This window comes from Carassius gibelio, chromosome A7 (assembly GCF_023724105.1).
Source record: "Carassius gibelio isolate Cgi1373 ecotype wild population from Czech Republic chromosome A7, carGib1.2-hapl.c, whole genome shotgun sequence".
Taxonomy (NCBI): domain Eukaryota; kingdom Metazoa; phylum Chordata; class Actinopteri; order Cypriniformes; family Cyprinidae; genus Carassius; species Carassius gibelio.
In genome coordinates this window covers 39,127,854-39,150,796 of record NC_068377.1, presented here as the reverse complement: position 1 = coordinate 39,150,796, position 22,943 = coordinate 39,127,854, and the positions used below count along the sequence as shown (strand labels likewise).

The following is a 22,943-nucleotide window of genomic DNA, read 5'->3' as shown; positions in this document are numbered from 1 at the left end:
ACAAGTGTGAGTAAATTTTCTATCGTCTTTTTAGGACTGTTATATGAAAAGCATGCAAAGTAAATGTCTTTAGAAACGGCTTGAATTTGAATTACTGCAATTAACGTTACTGCCATAGACATGTCTATTGGTACAATGGTTTATAAAACTAAACATGCTACATTGTTTCAAAGCCTCTATTTTCACAGTCCATACTACAACAGGAAAACAGCATCCCAAATTTATCTGCTCCGGAGGCTGTTTAAAAGGGCCCGAAGGCCAAAACAAGAGGAAAAGATGCTTTTCCAACAGGACCGTATTAATTCAGACAAGGTTTGAGCAATTGTCAAATCAGCCAACAACTACAGCAGCCAAAGCAAGCATGAAGCTACTTTTACTTGCAACACGGGCCTGCACATCTCAGTATTTCCATCCTGTTACTTCTGCTAGCAATGCAGGCTACACAGGTTCTTCAAGACATCACACACCCCAGCCCCTTCCCACGACCCACAGCTACAGCAGCTGAAGCAAACGTGAGGCCGCCTCCATTCGTAAACGCGCCCTTAACTCTTCCGCTCCCTCATGCTACTAACCATTTTTCTGTTCAGTGGCCTCCAGCTCCAGATTTGCCAGAAGGCAGAGGGTACCAAGACCTATTATTGGTCAGGCCGATTATTTTATTTATTTATATATCTATCTCGAACCCTCTTCAGCCAACCCCTCTAACGCCAGCTCATCCCCTTTCACTAAAACTCCTAATCTACCATAGCTAACTCTCCTAACATGCCCTATCTATCTGTAATGGTCAATCCTCACTTCAGCCATCCTTCCGCAGGAGCTTTCTCTGTATCTCCCCACCGCCGCAGTATTGTCCGCTCCTGCAGGAGCCTTTTCTGTTTTTTCCTCACTGCCGCAGCAGTCTCCGCTTCCGCAGGAGCCTCTACCTATATTCCACCACTGCCGCAGCAGTGTCTGCTCCCGCAGGAGCCTCTACCTATATTTCACCACTGCCGCAGCAGTGTCTGCTCCCGCAGGAGCCTCTACCTATATTCCACCACTGCCGCAGCAGTGTCTGCTCCCGCAGGAGCCTCTACCTATATTCCACCACTGCCGCAGCAGTGTCTGCTCCCGCAGGAGCCTCTACCTATATTCCACCACTGCCGCAGCAGTGTCTGCTCCCGCAGGAGCCTCTACCTATATTTCACCACTGCCGCAGCAGTGTCTGCTCCCGCAGGAGCCTCTACCTATATTTCACCACTGCCATAGCAGTGTCTGCTCCCGCAGGAGCCCTTTCCATCCTTCCCTACTGCCGCAATTCTCGCTGCCGCAAGAGCCTCAAAAATAAATAAATAAATAAATAAATAAATAAATAAATAAAAATATATATTTTATGTCCATTCTCCAATTCAACCTCATCAGGCTCGCTTTTGTCTAACTCCGGAACGCCCAATCTAAATTCACGATGGACCCTCATTTCATCAACGACTCTGGTTTAAAAAAAAAAAAAAAAAAAAAAAATTAATCGAGTAACAAAATGTGTTGTTGCTTAATTATACTGATGTGCGCATGCACAGTAAATCTGATGGGTAGGATAAAATGTCAGGACCCCGGACCTTTATTTAGTCGGGTTGACGTACCTTTTCAGTTCTGTGTATGTGATGTGACGCTAGTTTTACTTAAAGTCAAATGCTCATGAACTGACTGTCAGAGCAGTTCTGGAGATGTTGTTCATGTGTTCAAGTCCTCATTTAGTGAGACAGCAGACGCAGAAATTACCGTGAGAGTAATGCGCGCTTCAGTGTGTGTGTGAAAAAGGAAGTCGCGCTCCTGCTCCATTCATTAACAGAGACACACAGAACATGCAGGATTTACATTTAAACACTGTTCCGTCTTGATATTAATTTGTGAATCGGATGTAAGTGCAATTACCTATTTTGATTAATTCATTCAAAAAAAAAAAAAAAAAAAAAAAAAAAAATTCATTGCGAAAGAACCCGACGTGAGATTTAGAATAAATTAAAAGAGGCTTCGAAGCAGAGGAATTTGCCTACATCATTTTTTGTAATCGCGTTACTCGAGGAATCGTTTCAGCCCTAATCTTAAGCAGCTCAAAAGGGGCCTCTCACATAATCCGATAGATGCCCTCGGTTGTTGTTCATCAGACATTTAAAAAAAAAAAAAAAAAAAAAAAAAAAAAATTTATATATTCCTCCTTAAATCATGTTGTGTACTTGAATAATAGAAGCCTCTCAGTTATCGTTTCTTCGGCCAAAGTAAGGGCCCTCCAGCCATCGTTACAATCTCCTTGCCTATTTCAGCATCGGACAGGGCTCTCCCTTCCGGTGCAGCTGGGCAGTGGCTCCCTTCGGTCGCAGTGTGAGCCTTTCATCTGTCATTGAGTTGCGCTGCGCGCTCAGCGGCAGATGGGGGTATCCCTCCCGGTGCAGCAGAGCCACAGGCCCCCTTCGGTCGTTGTGACAGCCCTCCATCCGATGCATCAAATTAAGCCGCTTATACAGTCGCAAGGGGGACTCTCCCTTCCGGTGCAGCAGAGCCGCAGCTCCCTTCGGACGCAGCGAGAGTCCCTCCATCAGTCGCGTTTTCTTGCCTACTCCGTATCGGACGGGGCTCCCCTACCGGTGCAGCAGACCCACGGCTCCCTTCGGTCGCAGGGTGAACCCCCCGTCTGAGTTATGTTGCATGCTCAAGGGCGGACCGGGATCTCCCTCCCGGGGGAACACAGCCGCTGGCTCCCTTCGGTCGCAGCAGGAGCCCTCCATCCGATGCATCAAACCGTTCCTCGAATCTTCTTGCCTATTCTGCATCTGATGGGGCTCTCCCTTCCGGTGCAGCAGACCCACGGCTCCCTTCGGTCGCAGGGTGAACCCCCCGTCTGAGTTATGTTGCATGCTCAAGGGCGGATAGGGTTCTCCCTCCCGGGGGAATAGAGCTGCTGGCTCCCTTCGGTCGCAGTGAGAGCCCTCCATCAGACGCATCAAGCCATGCCTCGCATCGCAAGGGGGACTCGCCTTTCCGGTGCAGCAGAGCCGCAGCTCCCTTCGGACGCAGCAAAAGTCCCTCCAACAGTCGTTTTCTAGTTAGCGTCAATCAGGGCTCTCCCCTCCGGGGCAGCACTCCTGCTGCAGAGTTGCGAACCCCCTACGGAGGCTGGGAGAACCCTCAGAGGCAAAAAACCGTGCCTCCATAAACCCGCAATGGGGGACTCCCCCTTCCGGTGCAGCAGAGCCGCAGCTCCCTTCGGATGCAGCGGGAGTCCCTCCAACAGTCGCGTCTCTTTGCCTTCTCAGCATCGGACTAGGGCTCCTCTTCCGGTGCAGCAGACCCACAGCTCCCTTCGGTCGCAGTGTGAACCCCCCATCTGAGTTATGTTGCATGCTCCACGATGGCTAGGGATCTCCCTCCCGATGGGGTACAGCCGCTGGCTCCCTTCGGTTGCATTAGGAGCCCTTCATCCGACGCGCCAAACCGCGGCTCGAATCTCATTGCCTATTTAGCATCTGACGGGGCTCTCCCTTCTGGTGCAGCAGACCCACGGCTCCCTTCGGTCGCAGTGTGAACCCCCCGTCCGAGTTATGTTGCATACTCTATGGCGGCCAGGGATCTCCCTCCCGATGGGATACAGTCGCTGGCTCCCTTCAGTCGCAGTGAGAGCCCTCCATCAGATGCAACAAACCGCGCCTCGTACTCAGCCGCAAGAGGGACTCTCCCTTCCGGTGCAGCAGAGCCGCAGCTCCCTTCGGAGGCAGCAAGAGTCCCTCATTTCTTGATATCTGGCATTGTGCTCCTCCCATAAGCGGCATGGAGGGCTCGCTGGTAAGACGTTGCGAGCCGCAGCTCTCGTCGAACACTGCACGGGCTCTCCAGGTCGCTCTGCATTTTCTTCCCAACACGCATATTTTGGGGGGCAACTAAATTTTATCTCTCTGGCTGCTGTCCTATGGCTTTAAGCTTCTTTTGGGGAGTTATTTGGGTTCGGGCTATGCTCCGGGCCCGGACCCCTCCCCCAGGACAGCACGCCAAAATATGCCTACTATTTGCCTTCAGATTAGATGTAAGGGTGAACTCGTGAAATGTGGTTTTATTAACAAAGTTCGGGAGAAGCACGATCAGATAATCATCCAATTTGGTACAGGTGCATCTCGTTTAGCTAATCATCTTATAGCACGCACGCGTATATATATCCAGTCTTCCTACCTCCTGTCCCACGACAGTTTTTCGGCAACCCTCCTCCACCCCAACTCCTCACTTCTAATCTATTTATCCCAAATTGGGATAGGGGGAGTTATTTGGGTTCGGGCTATGCTCCGGGCCCGGACCCCTCCCCCAGGACAGCACGCCAAAATATGCCTACTATTTGCCTTCAGATTAGATGTAAGGGTGAACTCGTGAAATATTAAGGGGCACGCCTTAGATCTGGTTATCTCTCATGGATCATTCTTATCACAGTTTTCTGTCACGGATTTAGGATTGTCTGACCATTTTGCTATTCTTTTTAGTATGGAACTGTCGCATACTAACATTTATCCTTTCCGTACTGTTAGTTATCGCAATTGGAAATCCATTGATCTCAATGACTTCTCTGCTTTTATTAAATCCTCCGTAAGTGGCCTTACTTTATCAGACCCTCTGGAGGTCAACATATCTCTGTTAAATACTATTCTTTTGTCTGGTTTGGACTTATTTGCACCGATGAAATCCCGGTCTGTGGCCTTTGTACGATCTGCTCCCTGGTATAATGGTGAGCTGCGCTCTAGGAAGGCAGCGGGTCGTAAGCTGGAGCGTAAGTGGCGTACCTCTGGCCTGAATGTTCATTATCAAGCTTGGAAAGACCACTTACTTGAATATAAGGCAGAGATTGTATCTGTCAGATCTCAGTATTTCTCTCAGATAATTGATAATAATCAAAATAACCCAAAAAAAATTTTCATACCATTAACAAACTGCTCAAAGGTAACAGCTCATCCAATATACCTGCCTCAGATCAGCTTTGTAGTGGATTTCTTGATCATTTTAGTTCCAAAATTGCTAATGCACGCAAATCCATTTCATCTGTTGCGTCTGCTTCTGCTCATAGTATCCCTAATTTTTCCAGGACTTTTTTCTCAAATTTTAGCTTACTTGATCCTGTCTCTCTGGGTAATGTGGTTTCACAAATGAAAGTTGCCACTTCCATAGTTGATCAAATTGTGGCCTCTCAGTTAAATACTCATCTTACTTTGCACAATCTTTTTGAGCCCCTCCAGTCTGGCTTCCGCAAACTGCACAGTACTGAAACAGCATTGGTTAAAGTCACCAATGATTTGTTAATTGCTGCTGACTCTGGCTCTTTGTCAATCCTGATTTTACTCGTTCTCAGCGCAGCTTTTGACACTGTAGACCATTCTCTTTTACTCTCTCGATTGGAAAACGTTTTTGGTGTTACTGACACCGCTTTAAATTGGTTCAAGTCTTATCTATCAGATCGTAGGCAGTTTGTGTCCCTGGGTGGTTGCAGGTCCAATATTGGCTCAGTACAGTTTGGTGTTCCACAGGGTTCAGTTTTGAGTCCCTCACTTTTTAGTATGTACATTTTTCCCCTTGGGCTATTTCTAAGATCCCTTGGTCTTAAGTTTCATTTTTACGCAGATGACACTCAGATTTATATTCACTCAAAACCTGGTGATAATTCGGCTGTTGCCTTTCTTGAACATTGCATATTGGAGGTAAAAATATGGATGTCTCAAAATTTTCTTTGTCTCAATAGTGACAAGACTGAGATTATGCTGATTGATTCACCCCATCAAATACGTAAAGCTAATTTCTTAAATTTAAAGATGGATGGGTCTATTATGGAGTTTCAAGCAAAATTTAAAAATCTGCGGGTGATATTTGATTCGAAATTAATGTTTGATCCTCATGTTCAGAACATGGTTAAAGTATCATTTTTTCACCTTAGAAACATTGCAAGACCACGTCCCATGTTGTCTTTTTCAGTGGCTGAAAAACTGATCAATATGTTTGTCTTTTCTCGAATAAGCTAATGTAATGCTTTGCTCGCGGGGGTCTCGAAATCTACTTTAGGGAGATTGCAGTATGTTTAAAACGCAGCTGCCAGAGTCCTGACAAGTTCCCGGACAAGTGAACACATCTCTCCAGGCTTGGAGTCCTTGCACTGGCTTCCGCTCAGGTTTCGCGTTGATTTTAAAATTATTATGCTTACCTACAGAGCTCTGCATGGTTTAGCTCCAGAATATCTGACTGAACTTTTAACTGTCTACACCCCAATGCGTAATCTTCATTCATCAGATTCTGTGTTTTTAACTATTCCTGTAACTCGTTTAAGCTCTATGGGTGGCACCTTCTCTTCTGTGGCACCTAAACTCTGGAACTCTCTTCCTACTGAAATCAGACAGGCTGAATCCCTTAGTATTTTTAAATGTTCTCTTAAAACGTATTTTTTCCGGTTAGCATATATGTGATATGTTTCTCTGATGGTCAATCTCAATGTGTTTATTTGTTTTTTTATTTTTTCTGTATGCCTTGGTAAAGCGCTTTGAGATGTAACTTTTAAAGGCGCTATAGAAAATAAATTTATTATTATTATGTTTTTCTGGCTCAGGGATCAAAGAGATTAAGCCTTGTTTCATAGCTGTGGCTAATTCCTTTTGTTTTTTTTTACATTTATTCATTGCACATAAAAAAAAAGTGGTTCTTTCTAATGTATTCCAGAAATATTGGTCAAATTCGATCGAAAGTCCATCAGGACATGGACTCTTACCTTTTTTTTTATATGTCGGTGAGCTATCTGCAATTCTTCTCTCTTGAGGTCAGAATCACAAAGTTTTTAAAGTTATTATGTATCAATGGAGAAAATTTTGAAAATTGTCAGTAAAACATTAGCAGCTAACGTAATTGAAATCAGATTGATATAATTTTTCATAAAATAACTTAACAAATTCTGAAATTAATTTAGGTTTCTCACATAAGATGTTATTAATACATAATGCTGACAATGATTTTCTCTTAAAATTCCTTTTTTCAAGGGCAAAAAAATAAATAAAGTCTGTGTTTCTCTCGCCATTTTCAATCTATTTAGCTCTTGAGCACAAGAAAGCTCCATTAACATTGTTATTTTTCCAGTTATTATGTTTTGCTTGTAAAGAATGAAGCTCACTTTCCTGTATTGGGGAGAGAGTCTGAACTCTCCAAAGATGATCAACTTTGTCTAACAATTCTGTTTCTATGTGCTCTCTATCCATTTTTATTTCCATACTTCAGTTAATGGCCAAATTGTCCCCTTGGAATTATAAGGTTCTATCTGATCCGAGGTGTTTTGAGATATTGAGCTTCAAAGGTTTTGCATTTCATTCGACTGTGTAGACAGAACCTTTTTGTTTTTTTTATAAAAAAATCCCAAAATGTGCAAAATTACTAAATCTATAATGTAATATCAATAAATTGTCACAGAATAAGAATATGTGAACAACTAAATTGACAAAAATGTTAGATAGAACCTTATAATTCTGAGGGGACAGAATGTCTGGATTTAAATGTAAATAGCCCCCTTTGCAAACAAAGTGTAACATCTCTAAATTAAATATATCAGTGGCTTACATTCCGATACATTTTATGAAAATACAGGTGCATTTCATGGGAAAAGTTCATTTATTTCAGTAATTCAACTAAAATTGTGAAACTCATGTATTAAATAAAGTCTTTCATTCTTGTAATTGTGATGATTTTGGCTCACATAAAAAAATTAAATAAAAAAAAACCACCAATTCATGATCTTAACAAATTAGAATACTTCATAAGGCCAATAAAAAAAAATTAATAAAACAAAAATATACATCTTTAGTTAATTTTGTTGGCCTACTGGAAAGTTCATGTACTGGACATGTACTCAATACTTGGTAGGGGCTCCTTTTGCTTTATACATCTTCAACATTTTAGTCAAAATTATTGGGCTGCCATTCTTTGTTGAACTCCATCTGTTTGATGTTTCCTTTATACAAAATGGAAATACTTGTATATGATTGAATATAATTATCAAATATAACATGAAACATAACATGAAAAAAACATGATTTCTTTAAACAGCATACACAACTCACTTTGAATATTGACCGTTATACCACATGAGCAGGATCTTTTTTCCCGAGTACAGTGCACAGACCAACAATCTGAAATATGAAAGATCATTTATTAAGAGATGGTATTACTTTTTCTTAAAGATGCATCGCTATAGCAGACTTTCTAACTCCAGAAGTGACAGCAGTGGAACCAATCTCTCTGACTCCGGTGTTGACACTGATTCAAGCATTGGAACACCTCCTTCATTCAGTCGTGAGTAAAATTCATAATGAAGTAACTGAATAACATCAGTGTTTTGTATAAGCAGCATTAAGCAGCAAAATCAGAAACCACAATCAGATGTCTCAGATAATGTAGTTATAACTCAAATTCACAATTAAGGTTATGTATATTAGCCCATGTGTTATAAATAGTTTTTCTGATCGATTATTATGAGTATATTCTAGTATAGTAATTTTGAGACCATATTTAACGTTAATGGGGCTGGTTAAAATTTAGATTTTCTCTCGCTTTTCACTTTATTTTATCCATCACAGTCTTTCAGTATAGTTTTTCATGTCAAAATGTATCTTTATTAGCTAATTGTTTAATTATTAATGTTGCAAATGTGGCATATGACTCCCATTCTGAGCAAACCAGTGACAACTGTGGAAATATGTTCTGATAACTTCTTCGTCTGGCATTTCTAGTTCATGAAAATTCTGTCTCTTCTAACATGTGTAAATCTTGATTGTAGAACTGTTAAAAAATCATGGATACACCATACAGAAAGAACTTGGACAAAGGGGTTCGAGAATAGTGTTTCTGGTGCATGACGAAGAAGGAAATCCCTATGTAATCAAAAAGATTATTTCCGGAAATGTAAGTACAATAAAACATATACTAAATAAAGTACTTAGTACCATATTAATGTCATATTTTGTTGCTGTTTAAATGCTATTAAAGTTGCAGTTTTTCAATTGCTAATAGTGTCAATTTTACGTAGAAGTGCTCCAGAAAAAAAAATAAAAAAAAAAATTACAAATTACAATTTTTCCCCACAGAAGAAGGAAATCGAGATCTTTAAAAGTCTGGAGCATGGATATATTGTTACTTATGTGGATTTATTTGAAGGTATGTTTAAATTGTATGTTTATTACAGAGAAATATTATCAATGAAGACATAATGTGCAGAGAAAGATAATTACATGAACAAAACAAAAACATCTGTAGATTTAGGAAATAAAGCCATTATACTAATACATGATTCTAAGTTAAATTACTGACTGGATATTTCTTTATTTAGATAAAGAAGCAGGACTCTTTTATGTTGTGATGGAGTATTGTGCTGGAGGAGATCTTTACCAGAGGATGAAAGCACAGAAAGAGAGAGGGTTTTTTGAAGAACATCAGGTGATTGTATTATGTGGACATATATACTCTAGGCAAATGAACATTCATTCATTTTAATGAAGATAAACATGTATGTACAAGTTTGTAATATTAATGTATAAGTTATGCATTGTTCCTTCTATAAATAGCTAGTAGCAACTGTCTAAAGTTAGTAAATATGCTCTTAGAAAAATCCAAAATGCTTTGAGTTTGTGTTGATTACAATCCCGATGTTTTTTTTGTTTTTTTTTGTTTGTTTCCAAAATTGATAAGAAAACATAATCTTTGAGCTTTAATATTTAATGAAATATACAAACTAGAAAAGTATCAAGAAACAACAAATAGATAGAAACTCTAGTCCTGCAGTTTTTAGACTAAGGAGAAGGTTTTGAGTTCTGAAAATTACAGGATGTTTTTATAGGTGTTTTTCATGGGGGACACTTTTAGAAAAAAAGTGATTCGGTCCTCTACTCATTGTTTGACCCACCGCGATATCTCAGCACGTGTTCTCTGATTTCACGATTTTACGCTTGTGTGATGTAATACAAAAACCTGAAACTGAAGATGCTACCCTACCCTCATTACCTGCATTATTGGGTATTTTTTTTTTAACATGACAGTGAAGATATTGATTCTCCTGAGGTGAAAATCCTTCTATATTTCAGTCAATCTTAACACTCTTGAGCAGCTGTGGGGGATTCTGTAGAGACGAGCTGAGCAAAACTCCCCATTATAGACCAGAGCATTTAATTCAGGAGTTAAACAGGACAGATGTGAAAATTTGTCATGAACTTGTACAGTCAGTGCCAAGAAGGGTCAGAGCAGAGTTATGGAGGACATAGAATATTACACTTAGTTGTACTCAATTCTGCTTAGTTTCTTATTTTACAGATTTCTCAGTTCATGCCCCCTTGAATATATTCTTACAGAGCCCCAGATGATGCTTTCACATAAAAAAAAAAAAAAAAAAAACACATAAAAAAGTAACATGTAGCCCATATTTTCATTACTAGTACTAAAATGGAAAGTACTGAGGAAGTCCAGACCACACTACAGTATATCGGTACACTTTTTAATGGGCAGCCTGTACCCTAGTACTGATGAAAGACTCGAAAAACCTTGTAAGAGTAAAGATGCAGCCTTTTAGGGTTTAAAGTGATAGCTGAAAAGAAATAAAATACAAATACATAGGTCTGCAATGTTTAAATACTTAGTAAATACTGTACTAATCCACTCGCTGCTTTCTCCATGTTTATCATCTGTGTAGATTCTTGACTGGTTTGTTCAGATTTGTCTGGCTCTGCAGTATATTCATGAGAGGAATATTATTCACAGAGATATTAAACCACAGGTAAACACTGACAAAAAGCTCAATAAATAATTAGTCACCAAACCAAATAATATGAAATAATAATAATTTCTGTTGTCACTGTAGAATATCTTCCTTACTGAGGATGGTTACGTCAATCTTGGAGATTTTGGATGCTCAAAGGGATTGGAAAGGTAAGTAAATACTTAATTAACTACATAGATACATATACTATATATACTGTAGATACATAGATCTTTATTTCAGTCATACTTCACTTTATCTGCGATAGCTAAACAAATTCTAACTATAGTATTTCCAAATATATTTATGTTATGGTCTGATTACTATCATAAAATAAGATACAAGAAATTAGATAATATACCATGTGTTTAAAATAGTATGCATGCAATCTGAGCAATGGGCAAACTACTATAGATTTCAACTACAGTATAGGGAAGTGTTTATATTGAAAGACTTGTTGGCAATTCTTGGATGTGGCGAAAGCTTAGGATTTAAGGGACTCAGTTGCCATACACTTTAACATAAACAGTTTAAGATGCATCCTTAAGGGTTAGTTCACCCAATAATACAAATTGTAGGGACTCGGGGCTAATCACCTGCCTTTTGGGGTTGTGAATGTGTTTGTGTGTGTGTGTTTGGATGGTTTGACAGCTCACCATGTATGCGGTGACTTTGATTTGAGTTTCCCCACCCTCCTTGTTTCTCTGTTGTTAACCATAATTGTTCGCCTCCTCCGGTCTCTGCTGTCGAGCGAGCTAAACTGTGGAACGATACTCATCTGTTTTGTCTCATCTGCTTTTAGGGTGACCACCCGTCCCACGTAGCGTGTGCGCGCACAACGTTTTAAGCCCAATTCATCTGAGAAAAAAAGGTGCGAGCCTCCAGTGCGAGTTGGGGAGGTGCGATTCTCCGCTGACTGCACGCGCACCTCCAGAAACAGACGAGACATTTACTTGACGCAACTGTTTTAGAGTAAAAACCAGACCATACAACTGATTTAGACGCAGGTGTCGGTGTGATGAGATGTACTAATATCCGTCTGCTCGGGCATGATTGTTTTAGGCCTGTAATTGATTGATTATTGAGGTAATAGGGATGGCACGGTTCGCTGAAAAAAAACAAACAAACCGTTTCTGTTGATGCATGCGCATTCTGGCTTCCCAAACATTACGAAAACATGAGAGAGAAAAAAAAAAAAAACCCTGGACAAATCATTCACTTTTGTTCAACGCGAATGCTGTATATGAGGAGTAATTTATTCTTAAAGTGAATAAATTGTAAGGAAAAATAAATAAAATTAAATAGCTAAAGTAAATCGTAGGTGGAAGTGCATTTGTCGATTATGTCATAAGCATACAGTACATCAGCAATTACACATGTTTAGGGGAATATGGCATTATTAATATACCATGTAAGGTGGTATGTGCTAGAAATGGGTAAACCATTATCAGTGAGTCTGCCCATGGGGTGGGGGCACCGCCGTGCAAGGCAGTGTCCCACATTGTCCCTCAGAAACACCCCTTGTCACCCCTTTGGCTTATTAGCAGGTGGCCACCTTATCTGCTTTCAATAAATCTCAGTGTAAACCCGCAACTGAATCCAGCCTGTTTCTCCTGACAAAAAATTATGTAATTAATGACTCAGTCTCATGTCGTTTCAAACGATTCAGTTCGAATGGGGGAACTGGTTCAAAAAGATCCGGTTACATCTAATGATTCGTTCATGAACCAGATATCACAAACTGCTTTGTTTTGAACTCTCTCACAACAGACAGGGAAGAGAAGACAATGCTGAATAAAGTCATAGTTTTTGCTATTTTTGGACCAAAATTTATTTTCTATGCTTCAACAAATTCTAACTGACCCTCTGATGTCACATGGACTACTTTGATGATGTTTTTCTTACCTTTCTGGACATGGACAGTAGACCGTACACACAGCTTCAATGGAGGAACTAAATCTAAAATATCTTAAACTGTGTTCAGAAGATGAACGGAGGTCTCACGGGTTTGGAACGACATGAGGGGGAGTCATTAATGACATCATTTTGATTGTTGGGTGAACTAACCCTTTAAGGCATGGATCCCCCAGGCTGATAATAAGCAATTATTTCTTAGATATACACATATGGAGAGAATATGACAATTACAAAATAAAAGGAGTGACCGAATGGAATTCAAGTCTAGTTCAAGAAGACCACTTGCCCACTGCCCAGATTACATGTATACTATTTTAAACATACAGTACAGTATACAGGCTTACAGTACCATATCAGGTATCACTCAGCTGATCAGTTTCTCCACCTACTCTAAACAACAACCCTATTTCAGACCAATCAACGCATGCTCTTCAGTCTTTTGCACAGACATTTGCACCCACCTCCACTTCTTTACCTCCTAGCATCTCCATAATACAGCATTGGATTCTTCTTAGACCTATTGTGATATAATTTCTAGTTCGGTCACTAAATCTCTATTTAATATAGATCAATATTTATCAGATATCACAAACACTTCAACGTCATGATTACTAGTTTAGAGCACTGACACCCTGTGATGAAACAGTCATGTATGTTTACCAACCACTGCTTTCTCACATCGGCTTATGTTGGATAAAAACTTAAAGTGCTGTTGAGTTTGGAAAATTCTGTACAATTAATTATCAGAATATAATGTCTCCCTGAAAATATTCATTTTTTGAAATCACGTTCAGTGAGAGGACATCGTTCTGGACCCTGTGAACTCCATTTTTTGCTCCTGATAGTCTTTGTAACCTTCACATTTATGTAGGTGTTACATGCATTTGTATCAGTACTGAACCAAAATTTGTAAACATTCAGTCCAATAATTGGGATTTTTATCCATGCTTTCCCTACTGTTATCATGTTGTGCAGACACAATAATTTGCATATATAACACATGTCAGAGTCAGTCATTCTACTTCATTCAGACAGATATAAAAAATAAAAAAACTCATATTTTTGGATGAGTCATATTTTTATGATAAAAGCAGACTTTATGATAAAACGCTTTTCCCCACATCAACATATACACACATTTTCATTAAATGTGAAAGTAATCTTTCTGTTCAAATGTGTGTTCTTTTTTCAGAGCTGATGCATATGCAGAATCAGTAGTGGGTACAGAGCTGTATGTCAGTCCAGAAGTTCTGAAAAATAAATATAAGTCCAAAAGGTTTGGTTTTTGTATGTTGAATGTGAAATTCTGATATACTTGTTAAAGTTGTTACAAAGTGTTTGCAAAAGGTTGATTATTTTCGTTGTGTAAAATAATGCAATTAAACAGCTATTTTATTTATTTTTCATTGTTATCCGATCTTTGTAGTGACATCTGGTCCATGGGATGGTTGCTCCATGATCTCTGCATGCTGGATGTGTGGGTGAGTATTTCTGTTTTTCCTTCAAAAAAAAGCACTGTATTAAAACAAGCCCATTTAAATTACAAAAATAAAATAAAAATATATATAAAAGCGACACACTAAAGTAGGGCTGCACGATATGTCGAAATTATCGAAATATCGCAAATGTAAATATCGCAATATGCATATCGCAAAGGTGTGCAATATCTGAATCATTTTAATAATAGACTACTTAAATCAAAATGTTGCAAAGGGTCAAAGTTTTAGTTCGATGCATATAGCTGATAATTACTTGACGTTACAAAGAGTTAGGCTAAGTGCAATGAAACCAACTTTTTGCTGTCTGACTGACTCTTGAAGCGCACACACACACACACACACACACACACAGAGAGATGCATTTCAGATACAGATCTTTTGCATCTCCTCCTTATGTTTGAACAGACACATACACACATAATTATGTTAATAGTACCTGTCTTGATGGATCATTCTCATAAACGGGAGTCGGTTATGTTTTAAATGAATGTAAATAGCTGATAAATAAATTGGATGTGTATCATTATACTGAATCTGTGCAGTCAGATTTAAAAGGACAGCAGCCTATGAATATGTGCTGCTGAATATGTCACTAATGTTAATCAAACAACAAAACAGCTATAACAAGTAGGGGTGTAACGGTTCACAAAATTCACGGTTCGGTTCGGTACGATTCACTGATGTCACGGTTCGGTTCGGTACGGTTCGGTACGTTTTAGATACAGCAAAAAGAACAAATTGGCAACAAAGTATGTTTTTTGTTTTTTTTTTACATTGAACAATGATCTATTCTTTACCCATCTTCTATGGTGTTTTCTTAGCAGCATACTGTATAAAACAAAAACAGCTCCTTATTAAAAAAAATTGAAAATGTTATATTGTTGTAGTAGTTATGAACAAATACAAAGATGTAACTTTTCATATGGAACTCTATAACTCTTTATATTGAGTGTGTTTTTACTCAATTGGTTCTCTATAGGGCTTATGTTTTTTGGAACAAAGCAGGAATTACGGTCTGGCTGAAATGGGCTCGTGAAGGAATATAGTAACGGGGCTAAATTACATTAAGAATGTTCTTAAAACATGCGTTTTCCACTATAGGCGCTCGCTCACTCAGCACACGCTGAAGGCTCGTTGCAAAATGACTAAAGGGTCTTTCACACAGGACGCGATACGCGCGGCGCTGGATCCTGGGCTCAGCGTTGCCCTTCAGATACAACGCGATTTGCGCTGCACTATGCCACGAGCAAAGTAGGTGGAGTTTTCAAAACTGCCCGTGCATACGTTCTATTTATAACAGTTCTTCTATAACGTGCAGGCCTGTTAATTGAATCGTACTGCTCAGGAAATTCCGACACAGTACAGTACTAGTCCATTTTGATTACCGTGCTTGTTTGGATGCCCCGATCGATTGGTAAAGTGCACCCAAACACCAGACCTGTTGGTTATTGGAGGATCTTCTATTTGTGGTCTGTTAAACGCATTGGCCATTTTGCAACGAGCCTTCAGCGCGTACTGAGTGAGCGAACGCCTGACCTGAGTAGCCTAACATAAACATATAAGCTGGTGTTTTTTTTTTCTTGTTCGGGGGTGTCAGGGGCGTTGCCTGTTACGTCGTTTGGGTTATTGGGCTACCTTGTTGAACGCATATCATTATATTTCACAATTTTTTCTTTATTTTCCAAATATAATTAATTAGTCCAACGAACCGTTCGGTACATAATGCGTACCGCGTACCGAACCGAAAGCCTCGTACCGAACGGTTCAATACAAATACGCGTATCGTTACACCCCTAATAACAAGGGTTCATCTAAATTTAATTCATACTGTCAACACTATGCCGTTTTATTTTACACGTATTACATTTCTGTACCTGAATACTATACTGTTTATTACTATAGTTTTTGCTGTGGTATATGAAGAAATTAAGTGTATGGAAAGCAAAGTTACAATGATATAAAATAAGTGTTAAATGTCAAACACATTTTCAGATTTTTGACATAACTTTTTTGTAATGCTAAAACCCTGCTAGTCCCTTTAAAATGTATACTGATTCTTTTTTTTTCAAGAAATAATGTAAAACAAATTGGTTATATAATTCTATTTTTTATATATTTTCAAATATAATGTAAATTGATTTTACACACTTTAAGCAATATTGAATCGCATATTGAATGTCGCATTTATTAACAAGGTATCACATATTGTATTTTTCTTCAATATCGCACAGCCCTACACTAGAGGATGTAGTCTTTAGGGTCCTTGTAAGAGTGCCAGCCTCCCATGCTGGCAGTGGTGTCAAAAGTACCGACATTCATTACTCAAGTAGAAGTGTAGATAATAGGGTTTAAAAAGACTTTTGAGGAATTTGAAGTATCAACTCTAGCTTTTTACTCAAGGAAAAGTGTAAAAGTACTGGTTTAAAAAACTGCTTATAGTATAAAAGTAAAAGTAATGTAAGGGAAAAAATGCCATTAAGAACAAAAGCTTAGGTCACGCTACAGGGGCCTATTGTGCACTACCCCACCTCCTCAAAAAACATCTTTCTAAAGGCCATAATGACTATAATGTTATATTAAAATGTTCATGTTGAAAAATTTGGGATGCACAAGGCTACCCGTTTCAGCTGCATATATGCCCATTTAAAATGAATGCACTTTAGTACAATGCAAATACATTAAAGGACTAGAGATATGATGACTAGTTGCCAATAAGTATTGTTATGGTGCAAAAAGTCAAACTTCAGAGGCTTGTCATCAATAACCTTTAATGGAATGTAAATGTACATCCAAGATTAGCTGCAGGAATCTGCGAGGGCGATGGACAAGAACATTGGTGCAGGCTTAGTAACAATTACTCTTGTATGGTTGTCCATTTACAATAAACATTATAGTGCTGTCAAAATTAATGATTAATGATTAATGATAATGATGTAACAACAATACATTCAAAGTATAAAGGATCAATCGAAGGTTTAATTAATTCAGAAACAAGACCTGTAGAAACATATATAGCCACACCTCCACCCCTGGAGCACCTATCCGATCTGTAGACAACATAATTGGTTAACTTAATTTCTTTATCTGAAACATTGCTATTAAGCCATGTTTCGAAAATAGTGATAATATCAGGCTTATTTAAATCAACCCACACACGAATAAATATTCTATTATTCATGTGAATGATTTTTAATCCCTTCACCTTATCCAGCTTGAAAAATAACTAATATTGGTCAAATATAAGAACAAAAATAACAATCCAAAAATTCATTACAAAGGTGCAAAAACTATCAAATAAACTGATCACAACAAAACAAACAGGACATTTAAATGTGAAACATATAAACACGACACCCTTCAAATCTAACCCAGCTGCCCCAGAGACCCTGTTCCAGGGCATTCCAGTGAGTGAACCAAATAATATAGGTCAAAAACCATCTCATCAGCTCAACTCAAACAGCAAAGAAAAATATAGGCAATATGCCAAACAGTAGCTCTGTGTGAGGTAATACAGAATCCAGCGCTCCAAAATAATATTTCGGATCACAAAACTACCTCCACACAATAATAATAATTATGCTACTAACAAACTTTGGTTATCCCAAAAATCAAGCCTCTCTTCAGACAGTCATTAAATTATCCTGGTGAAATCTGAGATGACATGTAGACAGCTTCAGCATCCTTGTGGCAGCTAAAACTCTGCTGTTTGCCATCAACAAAAACACACAACGTGCAAGGATATCTAAGATAGTATTTCATATTAAGTTCGCGAAGCTTACGTTTAACAGGATCAAAGCTCCTACGCTTCTTCATCAGGTCAGCACTGAAATCCGGAATAAATATATAAGCGTGTCCCGTTGTACTCTAGCTTCTTTTTCTCCCTCGCAATGCGAATAATTTTCACTTTATCCTGGAAAATAAGGAGCTTGATCATAATAGGTCTAGGACTGTCTCTATCGCTTTGACGAACTGTCGGAGAGCAATGAGCCCATTCAATGATCAGCGGAGTGGAAAAGTTGTCTTGTCCCAAAAGCTGTGGTATCAAACGGGACATAAAGCCGGCAATATCACTGCCTTCTGATGCCTCTCAAACTCCAACAAAGCGGAGATTAGAACGTCGACTTCGATTCTCCAAATTGTCAACTTTGTCCAACAGGTAGAATCCAATCTCCAATTGTTGAATCCAAGCGACACATACTTGCACGTTGTCCTCATTAGCCCCAACACGTTGTTCTAACAAATTAACTTAATCTCCCAAAGTACTTAATGAATTCTGAATACTTGTCAGTCTGCTATGAATGACGTCCATTTTTACATCAAAATGCGCCAGCATATCAGTCTTACTGTGTAATGGCGTTCCACAAAGTTTGGAGTGAGATCTGTGACTCATCCATTGCATCAATCGTGTAATCCAAACAGCAGAAAACGTGTGGCTGTATGAAAAACTTTAACGCCAATGTATTGAAAAGCAGTCCAAAAAGAAAAAAGAGGAGATCTTACAAAGCTACTATAATAGCAATAAGTATGCTTGAGGAGAGCTTGACACATGTTCACTCACGCCGCGGCCATCTTGAATAAGAATAAGATTTCAGCAAAATATATAAATAACTGGCCAAACACCATTCTTTTAAGCAAAAATACTAACGTGCCTAAGACTTTTGCACAGTAGTGTATGTATAAAGTACGTATGATTAAATGAAGTATATTTAAAGAAGTGTAATTAAAGTATGTGTTGTATAAAGTATATCCGGATGGCGTGATTTATCTTGATAGGTTTTTTTTTGTTTTTTTTATTATGACAAGCCGGAATGAAAACTAGCCGAAATGAAATAGCAGTAACAAAGCTATTTTTCAAATGTAAGGAGTAGAAAGTACAGTTACTTGCGTGAAAATGTAAGGAGTAGAAGTAAAAAGTCGGCCGAAGAATAAATACTCAAGTAAATTATAGATACCCCAGATTTCTACTTAAGTAATGTAACGAAGTATTTGTACTTTGTTACTTGACAACTATGCTGGAAACGCAGGTTTGAATCCCGCTTGGACAGGGTTGAGTAGAACCAGAGGGGTTTTAATGGGTCCATTTACACTAGTTTTTACATTCTACAAACACAGTCTTCACTTACTTTTAAAGGGTAACTAAACCCTAAACCAACTTTTTTTAGTTAATGATCTATAAGAATGGGGCTTTATTAGTGCTGTTCATTGTTTCGAGTAACTTTTTTGACATTTGAGTATAAAGTGTTTGAAATTTTACAATATATGGTGTAAAAACGTCTGAGTGCTGCCCTCTTCAGGTTGAACGGTGGCTACTGCAGTTGATTTTTCCTATTGGATGTTGCGGTGGCAAGTGACGTAAGCGGTGACAGGTGACGTAAGCAGTTTCCAGCTCACCATGCCCCTTGGTACGAGCTACCACGCCCCTGGCAGTATAAAACCATCTTGTTCCATCAAAATCACTGTAGTGAGCCAGGAGTTGGAATTGCGAGTATTGAAAACGATCAGGATCAGGATTATAGCATCTATTTAGGAAATCAATTATATAGTTACTTAGATATTCAAGTTAGCGTAGATTTATCTGTATTTAGTACAGTGTTCAGGATGGTACGTAGGTGTGTTGCTGGTTGTGACCGCACTGCTGGACTGCATAGTTTTCCAGCAGACTTTAAAATTAGGCGCCAGTGGTTGCATGCACTTGGTCTGGAAGACCGTGAGTTCCCGCCTAGAGCTGGAGTGTGCAAACTGCATTTTGCACGGGATTGCTTCTCCAACGCAATGGAGGTGGAGATGGGCTTCTCCACACAGCTCGCGCTGAAAAGCGACGCGATGCGGGAGTTAAGACCGCAGTTTGAGCCAGTTGCTCGAATTGATATGAACAGACACCTCGACATCCTCCACTTCAGGTCAAAGTAGGTGAGAAAAGTCCTCTACTTCAAATGATCGCTCTGTTGCAAAGCTACTTGCGTCATTACAGTCACTCTCCATTTTAGCGTCTATGACAGCAGCTGTCAATCAATCCGCCGCACTCACTCAGCCCCGCCCTCGGTTCGTCCCCTTCTATCTCCGCTGTGATCTGCCCACTTTTCAGCATTTTTCAAATATTGCCAGTGGGTGGAGTCAGGCTCTGACCAGGGGTTTAGTTACACTTTAAGATCATGTTAACTGTAAGTAAAAACTTTCCTTGAATTTTAAATTTTAGAGATCATTTTTAGTGCTGTTAAAATTAGTACATTAGCGCAGGTGATTAATTTTTCCAGTTTAACAGTGTTAAAAGTATTTTGTTTAATAACATCATCTACATAGCGCAGTCAAAACATGGGTAAAAAATATCATAGTAAAATGTAAATATAAGCAAAAACACCCTCAGATGATAATGTAATATAATATTATTTACTCCATTGCATTTTTGAGACTGTTAAATGTTCCTTTTTGCAGCGGTGATATTAAGATATTAAGATACCCTGGCTTAGACAGCAACGCAACTATCACGTTCCAGGCCCAGAAATCAATCACCTTTATTTATATAGTGCTTTAAACAAAATGCATTGCGTCAAAGCACTGAACAACATTCATTTGGAAAACAGTGTCTCAATAATGCAAAATGATAGTTAAAGGCAGTTCATCATTGAATTCAGTGATGTCATCTCTGTTCAGTTTAAATAGTGTCTGTTTTTATTTGCAATCAAGTCAATGATATCGCTGTAGATGAAGTGACCCCAACTAAGCAAGCCAGAGGCGACAGCGGCAAGGAACCGAAACTCCATCGGTGACAGAATGGAGAAAAAAACCTTGGGAGAAACCAGGCTCAGTTGGGGGGGCCAGTTCTCCTCTGACCAGACGAAACCAGTAGTTCAATTCCAGGCTGCAGCAAAGTCAGATTGTGTAGAAGAAACATCTGTTTCCTGTGGTCTTGTCCTGGTGCTCCTCTGAGACAAGGTCTTTACAGGGGATCTGTATCTGGGGCTTTAGTTGTCCTGTTCTCCGCTGTCTTTCAGGGATGTAGAGGTCCTTTCTAGGTGCTGATCCACCATCTGGTCTGGATACGTACTGGATCCGGGTGACTGCAGTAACCCTCTGATCTGGATACAGACTGGATCTGGTGGCCACGGTGACCTCGGAATAAGAGAGAAACAGACTAATATTAGCGTAGATGCCATTCTTCTAATGATGTAGAAAGTACGGTGTTATGTGAAGTGTTTCCGGTTCCGGTTTACCTAATTAATGCAGCCTAAAAATCCTTTAACGGATTTGGATATTAAAAGCATATTAGTATGTTATGTGTATGCCAGGTTAAAGAGATGGGTCTTTAATCTAGATTTAAACTGCAAGAGTGTGTCTGCCTCCCGAACAATGTTAGGTAGGTTATTCCAGAGTTTAGGCGCCAAATAGGAAAAGGATCTGAGTTTTGAGAACATAGCGGACGTAGAGGAGTATAATGTAAAAGGAGCTCATTCAAATACTGAGGTGCTAAACCATTCAGGGCTTTATAAGTAATAAGCAATATTTTAAAATCTATACGATGTTTGATAGGGAGCCAGTGCAGTGTGGACAGGACCGGGCTAATATGGTCATACTTCCTGGTTCTAGTAAGAACTCTTGCTGCTGCATTTTGGACTAGCTGTAGTTAGGAAAGCATATAAAGACTGCATTTGCTATATTTGTGTAAGCAGTACACATACAAACATGAACATTAGAAACGCTGTACATACCAGATCCGTCGTAATAACGAGTCATAAACACAGCCACAGCTGTAAATCCCTATAATATGGTTAGTTTTTTTTTTTTATCAAATGTTTTATGCTTAGTATGTAGCTCTGTTTGACATAGTTTGTATTGGGGGTCCCTACTCAATGTCTCTGCCTTGAAAAAAAATAGCTGGAGAGTAGAATCCATTTGCACATTAAATGAATTAAATTTCTCTTGTAAAATAATTATGTCATTGTTATTTAAAAGGTGTATTTAAATGTAAAAATTTAAATTAAATTAAATTAAATGTATGCATTTAGCAGACGCTTTTATCCAAAGCGACTTACAGTAGTGCATTCAGGCTATCGATTATTTATCATGTGTTCCCGGGGAATCGAACCCCCAACCTTGCACTTGTATTGTATATATATATATTTAGTATATATAGCAGTAGTGTAGCCAGAAAAGAGACTCTGGGTGTACATATGAAAATCTGGGTGTGCCACATTTATTGTCAGATTACTGTGCAAAATTATGGGATAGTATTTTTGTCGCACTGCTTCCATCCAACCATACTCCTAGTGGTAATTTGCAGGTCGTGTCAAAATGTAGTTAATTGTTAAATGTAATAAATTTCTTCCAAATACGATAATTTTGAACTTCTGGTACGATACTTGGACATTTCCATTCTGGCAACACTGTCTGTTGATGTTGGGCCTGGGGAGGGAGAAACATCAGGTGTAACGTTAGGCCTTGTGTCCGGCTGTCCATCAAACCAAGGTTTTTTGCTAAAAAAAATTAAGAAAGGAGCTCTGCGACATATTGCTAGCTAGCAATGTGCAATCAAAAATTATCTGTTTATATAATAGACTGCTGGGGGTCACAGTCAGCTGCTGTTTGCTGATTGGTTGGCAATCCGAATGTCGGCAGATATATTTTAACAAAAATAATTTAAAATGTAAATTACATTTTAACATTTTGAGCATTATTGCACCACACTGTAAAACCGAATAGTGAAATTAATCAAATGAAATTAGTTAATTGCACTCAAATAATAACGAAAGTTC

General features: G+C 39.0%; 1 protein-coding gene across 4 annotated transcripts in view; it reads left to right on the top strand.

Moving 5' to 3' along the window:
• The window catches only part of LOC128017788 (serine/threonine-protein kinase par-1-like), a 31,846-nt gene that overhangs the window by 5,542 nt on the left and 3,361 nt on the right, over positions 1–22,943 (top strand). For all 4 annotated transcript variants that reach the window (XM_052603320.1, XM_052603323.1, XM_052603321.1 and 1 more), the window contains 8 exons: positions 8,214–8,325; positions 8,810–8,934; positions 9,117–9,186; positions 9,359–9,465; positions 10,712–10,795; positions 10,880–10,947; positions 13,887–13,970; positions 14,121–14,175. In XM_052603320.1, the coding sequence (XP_052459280.1) occupies positions 8,214–8,325; positions 8,810–8,934; positions 9,117–9,186; positions 9,359–9,465; positions 10,712–10,795; positions 10,880–10,947; positions 13,887–13,970; positions 14,121–14,175 (705 nt within the window). The remainder of the gene's footprint in view (positions 1–8,213; positions 8,326–8,809; positions 8,935–9,116; positions 9,187–9,358; positions 9,466–10,711; positions 10,796–10,879; positions 10,948–13,886; positions 13,971–14,120; positions 14,176–22,943) is intronic.